We start from the raw sequence: 15,219 nt of genomic DNA, 5'->3' as shown, positions 1-15,219 counted from the left end.
GCTGCCCAGGTGCCCCATGGAGGTCTGAACGCCTTGGTCTCTCTGTATCTGATTCACTGACTTAATGTTGAGGTCCAGTTGCCCAAAGATAAGCCCCTGAGAGATAAATGTACTTTTCTAATCAAATCCCGTATCAGGTTTTAGAGTTTGAGCCGGAAATCCAGGTAACTTGGTCTAGTTTCCACTTGTCCAGGGAATAACAGATCTATTAGAACCTGCCTGATGTCCACGCTGGTGCAGTCAACTCCAGTGAACCCAGAACAACCTGGGAGGTGGGCCTCTGCGCTTGTCTGTGGTGGGCTATCATAACTGTATCAACTGAGGTGGGAAGACCAACCCACTGTGGGTGGCACCACTCCCTGGCTAGGGTCTTGACTGTGTAAATGGGGGAAAGAACCTAACAGTAGTAAGCCTTTGTCCTGCTCTCTGAGTACACAAAGTGGCAACCAGCTGCTTCAAGCTCCCGCTGCTCTCACTTCCCCCGTGATGGGGGCAGCCTGGGACTAAGAGCTTAAATAAGCCCCTCCCACTTAACCTGCTTTCATCGGAGTAGCTCACCACAGCCGTGGGAAAAGAATCTCAGCAACACCAAAATGAAAACCACACTGGCTTGTCTAGAACAGAACTGAGGCAAAGCTGAACCAGTTCTGGAGACGCCTGCCCCATCTGGACTGGGCCAGGAGTTGCTGCTGGGCCACGCCTCACCTGGGGTTAGCTGAGACTTTCTAGGCCTATGGGGGGGGGGCGGGGAGGGGAGGAAACAGGAAAAAGCTGAGGTATGGAAAGGGAGAGAGATTCTCATTGTTACCCACATGGACTCGCCTTACATCTGATTGCTGAGTCAGTCTCAACACCGCTGACTAGGTCACACCCCACGCAGAAACTAACTAACGTATCATGAGCAAGACTATAAAGACAGCTCGGTGGCCTGACACACGCCTCACAGGGTAAAGTACTTGAGAGGCCTGAGAGTATCTCTAGAACCCAGGTAAAGATGGAAGAAGAGAGGCCACTCTGGAAGTTGCCTTCTGGCAAAGCTGAGACATTCGTATCCCCCAATCATACAAGACACAATAATTATTAAAAGATGCCTGATGATCATGCTCATGACAAAAACACCTTTGTATGACCGATGCGCCATCTTTTTAAATAATTACTCCAACGTTGGGCACATCTGATCTGTCTGATACTACTTAAACAATAAAACTCCCAGGTACTCCTTTTAGCCAAGGGGTCCCTGTGAATAAACATGAGGAATGAAGGGGCACTACAGCCTGAGAATCCCTGAGATGTCAGACATTGTACCATCCTTACCCCCATACTTCGCCCGCTACAAAGCCTGACAAATAAAAAAAAAAAAAAGCACACATTTTGATGATAAAGCAGCCAGTCTTCAGGGTGAGCAGAACTCATCCTGCAGCCATGTGTCATGTGTCGCAATGGTATTAATTGTTCTTTGTCTTAGCGTGTGCTGGGTGGGACTACAAACGTCACGTGATCCTGGAGGAGACTACACCATGAAATGGACATACAGACTCGTCTGGCAGTCAGTCTACGGAGACACTCAGAACTGCATTCCTGAAGAGATCCACATGCAGTGTCTCTTATGAGCACATGCAGCAGACACATGCGAGCTCAGTGGGTATGCATGACGGCATCTGACAAACTCGCTCGGAGACTGACAAAGCACACCAGGTGTGGGTAACACTGTTTCTCCTGTGGCTGCTGGATCTACAAGCAAATCTTCTAAGGGAGGGGCCCATTTGTGAAGGATCAGGCTGCCAAATGAAAATTCCTCCTAGTGTCACCCCCCTGGCTGGATCTGGGTACACACACATGTAACAGACAAAACAAAAACCACTATAAGAAAACCCCAGCTGGGGGGCTAAAGAGATGGCTTAGCAGTTAAGAGCACTGACTGCTCTTCCAGAGGTCCTGAGTTCAATTCCCAGCAACCACATGGTGGCTCACAACTGATCTGGTGCCCTCTTCTGGACTACAGGCAGGATACTAAATAAATAAATAAGTAAATCTTTAGAAGAAAAAAGAAAACCCCAGCTGGACAGTGGTGGCGCATGCCTTTAACCCAGCACTCGGGAGGCAGAGGCAGGTGGATCTCAGTGAGTTTTAGGCCAGCCCCGTCTACAGAGTGGATTCCAGGACAGGCAGGACTATTACACATAGAAACCGTTGGAAGGAAGGAAGGAAGATAGAAAGATAGATAGATGATAGATAGATAGATAGATAGATAGATAGATAGATAGATAGATAGATAGATAGATAGATGGCGTGTTATGTTTCTCTGCTCATTGGTCTTCTTCTGTAAACCTATTGCATTGGCACTACAGGGCCACGAGGAACCCTACAACTTGCTTTCTCTTAGGGATTCATAACTGACCCACAGCCCCCCAAATCCAGTTACAGTTATCTGACGGTGTCACTTTTCAGGAGGAGGTGTTTAGTCTGGTCACACAGCTGACATTCCATCATTACCAGATTTTCCAGAAAAACATCTAAGCTGGTTGGCCCTGCTGCAGTCAGGAAGGAGAAGGGTTTTACTCTTTCCTTGGCTTCACAGAAAGACTAACCAGGAATTAGTCTCTATTTCCTACCAAATGGAACTGGGTTGTTTGTTTGTTTATTTGGCTAGTCAGTTTTTCTAAGATCCACACTCTAGGTTGCAGGTAAGTTCTCAACATTAAAAGGACTATGCCAGCATGCTAAGTTTAATAAATTTCAATACCTTTCAGAAACATTGCCTTTTCCCATCTAGAACCACAGCTTTTGTCTGTTTTTCCCCCGGGTGCTGGAGGGTGGCTGGTACCCATGGGCCTATGGCTTGCTAGCAAGTGTTCTACCACCTAACGAAGTTCTGACTGTACACTCCCATTGGCTGTCTCTAGGTGGCAGCACAGAGCTAGTTTATGGCTAAACCCTGCCCTCAGCCTTGCTTTCAATCAAGAGGCAAGTGCACCCACACACTGAGACAATGGGGATGTTCTATTGGGAACTCACCAAGGCCAGCTGGGTCTGAAAAAGCATGGGATAAAACCGGACTCTCTGAACATAGCGGACAATGAGGACTACTGAGAACTCAAGAACAATGGCAATGGGTTTCTGATCCTACTGCACATACTGGCTTTGTAAGAGCCTAGGCAGTTTGGATGCTCAACTTACTAGACCTGGATGGAGGTGGGGGTTCCTTGGACTTCCCACAGGCCAGGGAACCCTGATTGCTCTTCGGGCTGAGGAGGGAGGGGGACTTGATCGGGGGAGGGGGAGGGAAATGGGAGGTGGTGGCGGGGAAGAGACGGAAATCTTTAATAAATAAATAAATAAAATCAAGAGGCAAAAGCTGTAGCTAACTTGGTGGGAGCCCTGCAAACATGGTACAGATGAGCCCCACAAGCGCCTCCTTTGGCTTGGCTGAACACTGACCTGTGAAACGACCTCCCCTCGTCCTCATTTTCCTCCTACACAGAAAGGCTCATACAGCGCCAGGAGAGCCTTGAGCCCCTGGCTCGTTCAGAATCAATCCACAAGATCATCTTTTGCTTTCTTTTGTTGCATCACAACTCATCTCACAAACATGGACTCTGTGGGTTTCACTGCCCACCCCAGCCATCAGCTTGGTACCAGTGCTAAATATGGTTGGTGTCCAGGCTTTTATATAACCAGGGCCTCCATAAACGGCATTTGCCTGAATGCATCAGGGGCACCAAAATAGGTATGATTTCTACAGTCCAGCTGTGACTGGGATTCTGACTGTGATGTTCTAGAGAAGTTAAACACACTCAGTGGGGGGAGGAGGGGAGGCCGTGGTTTATAGCTTACTTGTTTCCATGTTCCCTTTCCCTAGAGTCGAACCTTCTATGGCCTCAGTCACCAGTAGTCAGCTGGAGCCTGCAAACAGCCCTTCAAGAGAGATGGCATTTGCAGAAGGCCTAGTACAGCATACAGCTGTAATTATTCTATTGTTATTAAACTCTTACTTACCTAATCTATAAATTGAGCTTTCTCATGAGTGTGCATGTATAGAAAAATACACAGTCCATGCAGGGTTTGCGATTACCCATGGTTCCAGGCACCCACTGGGGGTCTTGGAACATATCACCCCCATGGATAGGGAGAAATAACAAGTAACTCAACTGTGGCCAATTTTAAGTCACGGTGACTCTGTGATGGAGGAGGAACAGGAAAAAGATGCAACTCCGGTATAAGCTGGCTCTGGCTGTCCTGGTTTGGGGCCATGGCCAATAGATGAAGGGTGAAGGGGATGGATGTTTTAATATAATCTGTTTGCTTGTGTTGACATCACCCAAGAAGAATGGTCGGCATCAGATGTAACAGGTGCCTAGAGTGATTAAGGGGCTATCACAACAACAAGGAAAGTACAGGAGGGAAGTGGAAGGCCCTGAGAACACTTCCTGAAAGCCTGCAACCTCGACCCAGCAAGGGCTGCATGGCTTCCGTCTGCATCCCGACTGAGCATCCCTGTCCTCAGCATGGCTTCCGTTAGCATCCCGACTGAGCATCCCTGTCCTCAGCATGGCTTCCCAACTGAGCATCCCTCCCCTCAGCATGACTTCCATCTGCATCCCGACTGAGCATCCCTCTCCTCAGCATGGCTTCTGTCAGCATCCCAACTAAGCATCCCTGTCCTCAGCATTGTCCTACCCACCCATCTATCTCCATGCACTGGGCACAAGAGTCAAGGTCTAAAGTCTTCCCTGTGTCTGAAGCCAACTGTAGCATCCACTGCTAGTTCAGTTAGTAGCCACAAAGACCCAAAGACCAGCTCCTTGCTAACTGTGTATGCAGGTGAATGCAAGGCGGCGCACACAACAGGAAGCAGTCAATGTCTTCTCTCTAAGTGGTCTTCAGCCCCACCCTCCTTAATTGCGGGAGGCGACTTGAGACACAGTAATTCCTGAACAGACCACTGTAGGGCAGATCCATCCCTGAGTCCTGCTGCTTCCAGCTCCTTCCAGCTCCACAAGGAGAGAACCTGGACGTGTGGCAGCGCTTTGAGGAAGTTTGAAACCATGGCGTTCTGCCCCAGGAACTTAGGTCCCTTCCTAATCCTCCTGCTGGCATGGGCTTCACCATCTAAGGCTTTGTTTACCACAGGCAGTGTTGGGTATAGTGACATCATTCTGCCCTTAGCACATTACAAAAAACCAGCAACAAAGAGTCATTCTCATCAGAGGGAGGATGGTGGGGTTGTTTTTAACCCTGTATTCACATACAGAAGACACAAAACCTTAGCATTTCAGAATGCTGCAGATAAAGAGAATGCCCTAAGACTTCCAGAATAAAGCGATCAGCTCTTCGGCTGGGATCCACATAGCTCAGTGCTAAAGGACTTTCCTAGCATGTTCCGGCCTCAGCAGCATAAAAACCATGACAGCAAAACCATCAAAAAAACCCACACCAGGACTCATCCAAAGTCTGGACAATCGGAGTGATTCTGCACAGCCCTGTCAAGGAGCAGGCAGCCTCAGCTGGAAGGGATGGCAAAGCCTTCCCCAAGGACCAAGTGTGAGTGTTAGCGTACAGACGATGGCTGCCACAGCTTTGTCCCCTCAGGTGCTTAGAGCCTGCGGACCTGCAGAGACCCTCCAGCTGAGATGAGCGAGGCCTGGCCCCTTGATCCAGCTGTACACCATAAGCCCCAGCCCCTTATTATCAGTATGTAATAACCCCACCTGCCAGTTCAGCTGTGTGCGGTACCCCCTTCAATCTACATAACAGCACGCTGAGTTTCTAGGGTGCTGGGGTTTCTCACTGAGAACCAGACTGCTCGATCCTAGCTATTTCCCTCTGTGTCTGTCTGTCTGCTTGCCTGCTTCTGTCTTGTCTTCATTCCCTCCCCACCTCCTAGTCAGGTCCAAGTCCCTAGAGCCATGCAAGAACATGGAAGGTTACAGAAACTATTATCTGAGCTTAGAGGCAGATCACACAGGCGGTCTTAGGAAATTTGCCTCAAGGTACCATTTCTCAGAAAACTGTGGTCAACACTTGCCCTCTCCCCAAACAAAGGAATAATTTGGGGAAGATGTGAAAATCGCGAGCAGGACTGTGTGGGGAAAAGCACAACCTTAGGCTGGTGGCGCAAAGAGACTGTAGGACCTTCAGTGAGCCTAGGAGCACAGCCCAGAGCAGGACATGGGAATTCGGGCAGGTACATCCAGGGGGCGGGGGTAATGAATATATGGAGAGATCATATGTCCAGGGGTGGGAAGATGGATGTACAGGAGTGATTGCTATTTCTACCATAGGATCTGGGATGAATTATTAATATGATATTTAAAATGAAGTCATAAATCACCCCAGCAAAGGAAGTACTATGGGTGAGGGGGGGAACAAAACCAACAACAACAAAAAACCCCACCAATCTACTGGACCAAGCGCACACAGACGATGGTGGAGTCACCAGACTGTTGCGGAAGGAGACAGTAGTCATTGGACCCTTTGTGGTTACTGACCTAATAACTGGCTTTTTTCTTTTGGAGGCGCGATCTCTGAATATCCCAGGCTAGACCCAAACCCAAGATCCTCATCCTTTTCCTGCATGCTGGGATCACAGATGTGCACCAGCATCCTAGGCCATTTCTAACCCCCTTCCTTCCTGCATTACAGAGGAGGCAGAAGTGATTTCCTCCTTCCTGTATGAAGCGGTCAGTGGTTGGTTGGTGTAGCTCTCACGTTCCTGAGACACAGGTAGAACTCTGGCTGACAGTCCCCCTCCTGTCTCTGTCTTGGATACAAACCGATGCCTCAACGCAAACGTGAATTCCCAAACCAGTGGCACAGAAAGATAGCCTGAGTTACTAAGGACATAGAGGAGCCATGGTCCCCCAAAGCCTGGTCGTAGCCAGTGAAAACTATTAGGTTTTCTGCTCAAGCTGACAGAAAGATGACTCTTTAGAATCCTTGGGAACCGCAACCCGGGGTCTTGTGCAAGGCCAGCGTTCTATCACTAACCTATTGCTGTCTGAGACAGGGTCTTGCTAAGTTGCCCAGCCTGGCATTGAATTCACTCTGTACTCCAGGTAGGCCTTGAGCTCTACCCTTCTGCCTCAACCTCCCGAGAAGCTGGGATTACAAGCCTGCATTATTGGCCCAGAAATACCAAAAAAAAAAAAAAAAGCCAAACACTCTACTGGAAATATTTAGACTACATCTAAAAATATTTAAAGCCAGAAATAATAAAAGCATGCTATTCATTTACAAACATGATGGTGTAGACCTGAAAAAAAAATAGCTAACATGATTTAGAATGGATACCAGCGAGGCCTGGAAACGGGATGGACTGTTTTTACTGTATGACTTGTAATGGGATTTCTCAACACCAGTACTGCTGACATTTTAGACCAGATAACTCTTTGTTTTGGCAGGGTCCAAAGAATTGTTTAGCCATTCCTGGCCAACAGCAATCCCACCTCTTCCTGAGTTGTGACAACCAAAAATGTTTCTGACCATTGCCAAACCCTGCAGGGCAAAATGGGCTTTTCTTCACCTCTGTACTGCTTCGTTGTTTAATTTTAGTAGTTAAGCATGCGCATTAGACAACACCCGAGCTGTGGAGAAGACACGGTCCGAGAGTGCGATCCTGCAAATGGCTGGTGTCGTCTCTCCTTGCAAGCACACATTGCTCTCCTGGGCCTGCACCCCACTCCTTTCCTCTCAGAAAAACCCAGATCATGACTGAGACACTTACCCCCAAGGTACGCACACTCGTAGTAGCTACAGGTCCTGTTTATGCTCTGGAGAAGAAGGTTATTGCTGGTTCCTTCCTGCGACACTTGAAAAACCTCACTCAGAGGTATTAAAACAACTCCTCCTCTTTTCTTCTCAAAAAATCTTCCCACGTCAACCCCATAGCAGGTGTAGATGGTTAGCAATGGTTCATTGCCAGCTGTCGGGGGTTTGGCTGAATATGCCAGTGTGAAGTTGCCCAGCCGGGCTTGGGTTTGCTCTTCGAGTATGGAAGTGTCTGGGCGTGTGAGGTACACCACCTCTTTGTAGCTGTCCTCACAAGGTCTTCTCAGCATCTGCAGGGCTCTTACCAGGTAAAAATGAAAGGCCTTGAAGGGAAAGTCATAGATGTAGTCTTTCCGGGACTGGCCCATTAGCGTCACAGCCCTGTTGAACTCGTGGTAAAAGGGAGTTTGTGCTTGAGCCTCCGTTACAAACGCCGTCAGGGCTATTCCGTGGGGATCCTTGAAGTTCATGGGGGGCGAGATCTGAGCCTTTCGAGATTTCCACAGGACCTCTGCATTACCCCACACAGTCTCCAGGAGCGCATGGTTTGCCCTCTCCTCCTTGAGCAGCTGCGGAACATGCTTAATTTCCATCCTGGTGCTGCACTTCAGGTATTCGTCGTCAAATGAATTCTCCGCCATGTCTAACACTTCCGCCTTCACCTTCAAAGCAAAAGGAAAGGAACACTCTTGAAATTGAATTACTATTTGATATAATTCTCTCTCCGGGCACTATGCCCACTCTCTCATGCCCTTTTAACTATGAAGTATATCCCATTGCTATGGATATTTCTCTCGACTCTGACATGCACTTCCAGCCCCAAGTAAAAGCAGGTACCCAAGGCCCAGCAATCCCAAAACCCTCTCCAAAATCCCACCTCTTTCCCTTTAAAACTGTGAGCCCCAGGCCACCGCAGGTTTAGGAACTTCAGCCACTCCTGTAATCCCATGGGGGATAAAGAAAGTTAAGGGCATTTGGAAGGGGGACGAGGCTGTAAGGCCAAGATTGTCAACTGCCTACTTTTGTTTGGATGCCCAAAGACCCATCATCCACGTCTAAGACCAAATAGTACTGCCTAGAACCATTAAATGAACCATCTGTTCATATGGCCATTTGTGGACACGACCGTCTCAGGCATCCCTAGGGCTGTCTTCTCTCCCGGCCTCACAAGCATCCCCTTTCTGTGTGCTGGCACTAAATGCTCCCTATGAATTACCTCGTGTGATGCTTACAGGAACCCTCGGGACGGGTACTATCACTAACACCCTTTTCTTTTATTTTAAAGGTTTATTTTTAGTTTATGAGCGTTAGTGTTTTGTGTGCGTGCATGAAGTCATTACAGCATGCCTGGTGCCCGAGGAGATCAGAAGGCGGTGTAACTAGAGTTACAGGTGGTTCGTGAGTCCAGCAGGTGCTGGCAACCCATCCCAGATTCTCTGTAAGCACATCAGGTGCTCGTGGCCACCCATCTCTCTGGCCCCAAGCCTGCCTTCCACCCTTTTCTTAAATAAATAAATTTATAAAAAAAAAAAAAGAAAGAAAAAGAGAAGGAAACTAAGATACTGAGACATGGTGTTGGTATTTGACCCCAGACACTCTGGTTCCAGAGTTCTACCTTCTTAACCAAAATGTTCTGTTGCTTCTAAAACATTAGGATGTTCCAATGATGAGGCCCACATGTAACACCTTTAAAAGAGTCTAGTTTTGCTAAACAAAAGAAAACATTTTCCAAAGAGACAGCTAAGTGGGCCAGCTCCGGACACAGTCCCTGGCCATAGTACTTCCATCTGGGTGTCACCGAGACGCTCACGCTCCCGGGTCTGTCCGTCAGTTTCTTGAGCTTCAGAGTCAAGCCCCTTGGGTCTCACAGCTAAGAAATGCACTTTGCTCTGTAGCACAGAGTGTACCACAGTTCAGCCTGAGTTCCAAAGCATGATCTATCTTGAAGACAGAAACATAAGACATCAGACTGGAGACTGCCTCCCACATTCCTCACGCCACATCAGGGTTGATCCAATATGTCCCTGTCTTTTCCCGAGGCCTCAGGGCAGTCTTGGCATGTCTAATTTTAGACAGCAAGCCTTCTGGCCAGACACCAGAGCTGATTGTGTGTTCTGAACAGTGCGTGCCTTGCGGTGGGCAAAGCTCCTAAATGCCATCGCCATTCAGGACAAATGAATACGGGACACACGGAGGGGCAGGTACGGGACACACGGGGGGGGGCAGGTACGGAAGGCGAGAAGAGAAGAGCGAGCTCTGACACAGCCACCTAAACAAAAGCTCATGGCGAGGAACTTCAACTACCAGAAGTTCATTTTAAATATGTGGAAATGACCTTGGTGATTCGGAAAAGAAGCCAGTTATATGGGAAAACATTAAGAGATATTAATATGATGTGCAGCAAGCCAGTACTTGAAGGCAAAGCTGCACAAGGCACAGCGTCCTGCCCACCAGAAAGGAAATGACCCTACTCTACATATATACCCATGAAACGTATGTTCACAATAACGTGCGATTCTGTCATGCAGTATAGCACAGCCTGGCTAATCCACGTTCATTTACATAGGTAAAACTAGGTATTCATGTAAATACTACATAAGGCTAGCAACAGTGCTTGTATGAGTCTCCAGAGAATAAATATATAAGAGAATTGGAAACATTTATACAGAAACGCACACACAGAAATTCTTGGCAATTCTATTCCTAGTCAGCATAAAGTCGAACGACCCAAAGGTCTGATTGATAAACAAAATGACCCAGCCATATAATGGCATTAGTGTTCATAAATGAAAAGAATGGGATACTACTATATGACTCAACATGAATGGGCTTTGAAAACAGTGTGCTAAGCCACAGAAACCAAGCACAAAAGCCATATGATGCAAGCTTCCAGTCTGCTGGTGTCCATAAATCTCACCGGCCGCCTGAGAACAGGGAGGAGGGCAGTGAACTGACTTCCCAGGAGCAAAGTGCATCTCTCGAGAGGGGTGACAAGCTATGCCACCCCAGTTACTGCAGAACAACATTGCAGAGACACTAAAAACCACTAAAGGGTATGGCTTAAAATGTTTTTAAGGGGATCTCAATTATATGTCTGTCTTAGTTAGGGTTTCCCTTGCTATGAAGAGACACCATGACCACAGTGACTCTTCTAAAGGAAAACATTTATTTGAGGTGGTGGGCTTGCAGTTTCAGAGGTTTAGTCCATTATCATCATGGCAGCATGTAGGCAGACATGGTGCTGGAGAAGGAGCTGCTACAGGTTGATATGCAGGCAACAGGAAGTAGACTGTCTCACTGGGTGTGGCTTGAGCACATATGAAGCCTCTAAACCCACCTCCACCGTGACACACTCTCCCCAACAAGACCACACCTCCTCCAACAAGGCCACACCTCCCATTAGTGCCACTCCGTTTGGGGGCCATTTTCTTTCAAAGCACTACATTCTACTCCCTGACCTCCAAAGGCTTGTAGCCATATAATACAAAATGCATTCAGTCCAACTTCAAAAGATCCCAAAGTCTATAACAGTTTCAAACTTATTTAAAAGTCTAAAATTCAAAGTCTCTTCTGAGAGTCATGCAATCCCTTTAACTGTAAACCCCTATAAGATCGAAATAAAACAGATCGCATACTTCCAATGTACAATGACACAGGATATGCATTACCACTCCAAAGCACAGGGAAGAGAGCACAGTGAGGAAACACTGGACCAAAGCAAGACCAAAAACCAGCTGTGCAAACTCCAGACTCTGCATCTCCAAGTCTGATGTCAAAACAATCTTCACATCTCCAACTCCTCCCAGCTTTGTTGACCACACCACACTTCTTCCACTTGGGACTGGTTCCACATTCTGTTAGCAGATCTCCTCGGCAGGTATCCCATGAAGCTGACATCTCCAACATCTTGGGTTCTCCAAGGCAATCTAGGTTCCAACTTCATAGTTTCATGGAATGGCCTTTCTAGGCTTCCATTCAAAGACACCCCTGACACATGCCTGGCCTTGGCAGCTTTTCTTAGTCAGGGAGGAAAGTTCCATAATGCCTTTCTTCTATCCTTGACTCTAAAGCCAGAACCACATGGCTGAAGCTGCCAAGTTCTGCTGCTTGCTGGGGCTAAAACACAGCCCCCTCATTCAATTACATCTTCACCAGCTTTCTGCCCTTCACTGCCTAAGCCTGGCTGTCCTGAGACTGGATCTCTAGACCAGGCTGGCCTCAGACTCAGAGATCCACCAGCCTCAGCCTTCCCAGTGCTGGGATTAAAGGTGTGCATCTCCACACCAGGCTCTAAACTTTCCTTTAATTCCTTTTCACAGTTGGAAACTTGACTGGGTGCTGGGTGGGATCTTGCCCTGAGGTCACCACCCCCTTTAATCCATTTTTTAAAATTTGTTTATCTCCTTGGACACAGGACTTAGCTCCACTCCACTTCCCGGTGCTCCTTTTCTTCTCAAATAACTTTCCTTGCTCAGCGTGCTCCTTTTCACTGTGCACCCTCTAATATTAGAGTCAGCACCAGTAATCACCCAACAGAGAGCATATACTAGGCTGCTCTGAGATTCCTTCTGCCAGTGAAATTAATCTAAAACTCTTCAGGCAAGGGCAAAAAGCAGTCATATTTTTCACCAAAATATCACAAGAACAATCTCTAGGCAACATGCTGAAATTCTTCCTCTCTGAAAGTGGGCCAGCTCCCCACCGTTCAAACCACACTCAGCACCACTGTCTTCCAGGTTCTTACTAGGATGGCCCATGGCCCGTTAAGCAGCACTTAACGTGTTTAACTGCCTTCCTTAGTTTCCACAGTCCCGAGGGTCATATTCCTTCAGAAAAAAGCATGCTCAGGCCTTTCACAGCAACACCCTAGGCTCTGGTACCAACCTCTGTCTTAGTTAGGGTTTCTGTTGCTGTGAAGAGACACTATGACCATGGCACTTCTTATAAAGGAAAACATTTAACTGAGGTGGTAGTTTACAAGTTTCAGAGGTGTAGTCCATTATCATCATGGCAGTGTACAGGCAGACATGGTGCTGGAGAAGGAGCTGCTACAGGTTGATAAGCAGCCAACAGGAAGTAGACTGTCTGACTGGGTGTGGCTTGAGTATACGTGAGACTTCTAAACCTGCCCTCAATGACACACTTCCTCCAACATAACCACACCTACTCCAACAAGGCCACACCTGCTAATGGTGCCATCCCATTTGGGGGCTATTTTCTTTCAAAACAGCACAATGCCTCAAGTTAAAGAGCAAGCAACAGACCATGTAGGCCGCAGAACATACAATAATGCTCTAGAAAGTAGGCCAAAGCTCTAAAAATCGATACAGTTTTTAAATTTAAGGTATCTTTAAAAAGGCATGTGTGATGCCTATCTCATACAATAGATAAAGTATATTAGCTTTTAAACACTGAATAGCAAATAAAATCAGAAGATTTCTATAGGTAAGGCGACAAGCGAACAGTCATTATGTAGTCTAATAGCAAACATGGAATCAAACACCGTGGCATTATTTGAAGCACACACAATATTTCCAGAATATTTATTGACATGGAAATACGCTGCAGTATGACTCGAAGGCAAGGTTAAAGTATGATGTTCAGTATTAATCTACTTTTTAAACAAATTATATACACAGAGACCGGAGCCGTGTAGGCTATCTACACTACCCCCTAAGAGTCTCTCCCTATGAGTGGGGGAGCTTATGGTTAAATTTTTTCTGTTCTCTCGGTTTCATTTTAATTTCTTAACTTTCTACACTTAACGTATGTATGTATCACCTGCAAAATGAAGGGGAAGCTACTCACAAGCTAATTTGCCTAGTGGCTTCTCTCAGTGCAGATTCCTCGGGCAATGTTACAGGCTCCCATCCCAGTGAGTGCATTCCCAGCATTACCTGGAAGATGTCCATTAGAGTCATGGCTGCCAGCAGGGTGGTGACCATTTCAAAATGTCCCATCTTCATTTTTCTCTTCTAAATGAGAATGAGAATTTTAACTCAGTTAACAGAGAGGTTTAGGGGGAAAGAGCAAAAGAACATGCTGTGTACATTTTCACGTGGGCGGTCATTCTGATCGTAGGAAAGATTGAGGGCATTCCTGTGGCTGTGAGAGCCATTCGATTTTATCTAGAGGTCCAATAAAGCCTTAGGGAAATTCAGTGCTTCCAAGACCAAATCTGTCCACGTCCAGGCAACTTTAGACACGCCTTTCCCACCAGAGTCTCCCCTGGGCACAAGTCTTCCCGTCTCTAAATCTCCCCTGAGCACGCACAGGAAACTACACACTAAAACTACCACACTCTCTAACTGCTCCCCTAGCCCCAATTTCCCCGTGCATGGCTTCCATTCTCCCACCTGCTGGGCAAGTTAGAGCAAGCCCGTCAGGGGGGAGGGAACGGGTGAGGTCAGCAGCAGGACAGAGAGGACTACCTGAGGTGACCTCCTTCCTCTAGCTTCTCACATCCAAGGTTGAGCTAGGAAAGGCAGTGATTCTGACTAGATCCTAGCGGCCTGCTGGCTGAACGCCCAGTATCCATTCAAATACTTGTGGCAGCATAAGGGGTAGACAGGAGGACAAGAATCCTCACGGGCCGAAGCTATCCAGAGCCGTTAACTAACTCAATTCAGTGATAAAGGCCTCCAGTCTCTTAAATACATACGCTTCAACAATGCTGCTGACATTGCTGTAATTCAAACAAAACCTCTATTTCCCTCTATTTTGCCAGTCACTAGATTCTGAAGGGGGAAACTAATGACACAGGGGACGGAAAGATAGCCTTTCTTTTTGTAACTAATCTTGGCTCCAGGTTCCTGTCTCTCTTCAAAAGCAGTTCTTTTGTCTAGCGCTATTAAAATACCTGTAGTTATCTTAAATTGTTACTCTGTATCAAACTTTCTCAAAATAAAATGAAATAAAATAAAAGGAATATAACACAGCAAGCATGTGCCAAGCCAGCTGTGGACCAGCATTTTCTTGATCTTCATTTCAGCAAATAAATCCAATGTTTACCTGGTGTTTGTGCCTTTGTGGGAAGTTTAAACGATGCCCGGGCTCACACTGCTTCCCACGCTCAGCTGTGGTGATAGTCCCTCCAGGATGGGGTGTTGTTGACAGTGAGAGCTGCCTGGGGATGGTTTTCTTTTTATAACACCCCTAGTGGTAGCTTGGCAGTGGCACCTTACCCCACTGTGTTCTGCTATTTATATCTGGTCCCCACACTCCGCCCTGGAGCCTCTGCTGTTAAGGCTTTAAATCTCCAAGAGGCCTGAGAATCCACAGCAATGCCCCCTGCCATGGAGCATGCTCAGTTCTGAGCCTGGTGACAGACTCCCTTCAGCAAAATTCACTTCCCAACACTGACCCATGTCAGAAAGAAGGCTTGACTGCCCTCTATTAGATGATACCTTAATGAAAAGGGCTTGTTTGCTAAACATTGTCAACAGTGGTGGC

General features: G+C 47.2%; 1 protein-coding gene across 6 annotated transcripts in view; it reads right to left on the bottom strand.

Annotated features, from left to right (window-relative positions):
* The window catches only part of Art3 (ADP-ribosyltransferase 3), a 27,428-nt gene extending 12,422 nt beyond the window's left edge, over nucleotides 1-15,006 (bottom strand). For all 6 annotated transcript variants that reach the window (XM_005359501.3, XM_013350844.2, XM_013350846.2 and 3 more), the window contains exons 1-3: nucleotides 14,779-15,006; nucleotides 13,665-13,742; nucleotides 7,724-8,429 (exon numbers count right to left, since the gene is read on the bottom strand). In XM_005359501.3, coding sequence (XP_005359558.1) covers nucleotides 7,724-8,429; nucleotides 13,665-13,733 — 775 coding nt within the window. In that variant the 5' untranslated portion in view covers nucleotides 13,734-13,742; nucleotides 14,779-15,006. The remainder of the gene's footprint in view (nucleotides 1-7,723; nucleotides 8,430-13,664; nucleotides 13,743-14,778) is intronic.
* Nucleotides 15,007-15,219: the final 213 nt, after the last annotated feature.

This window comes from Microtus ochrogaster, linkage group LG1, assembly GCF_000317375.1.
Source record: "Microtus ochrogaster isolate Prairie Vole_2 linkage group LG1, MicOch1.0, whole genome shotgun sequence".
Classification (NCBI taxonomy): domain Eukaryota; kingdom Metazoa; phylum Chordata; class Mammalia; order Rodentia; family Cricetidae; genus Microtus; species Microtus ochrogaster.
This window is presented reverse-complemented; position numbering and strand designations above follow the sequence as displayed.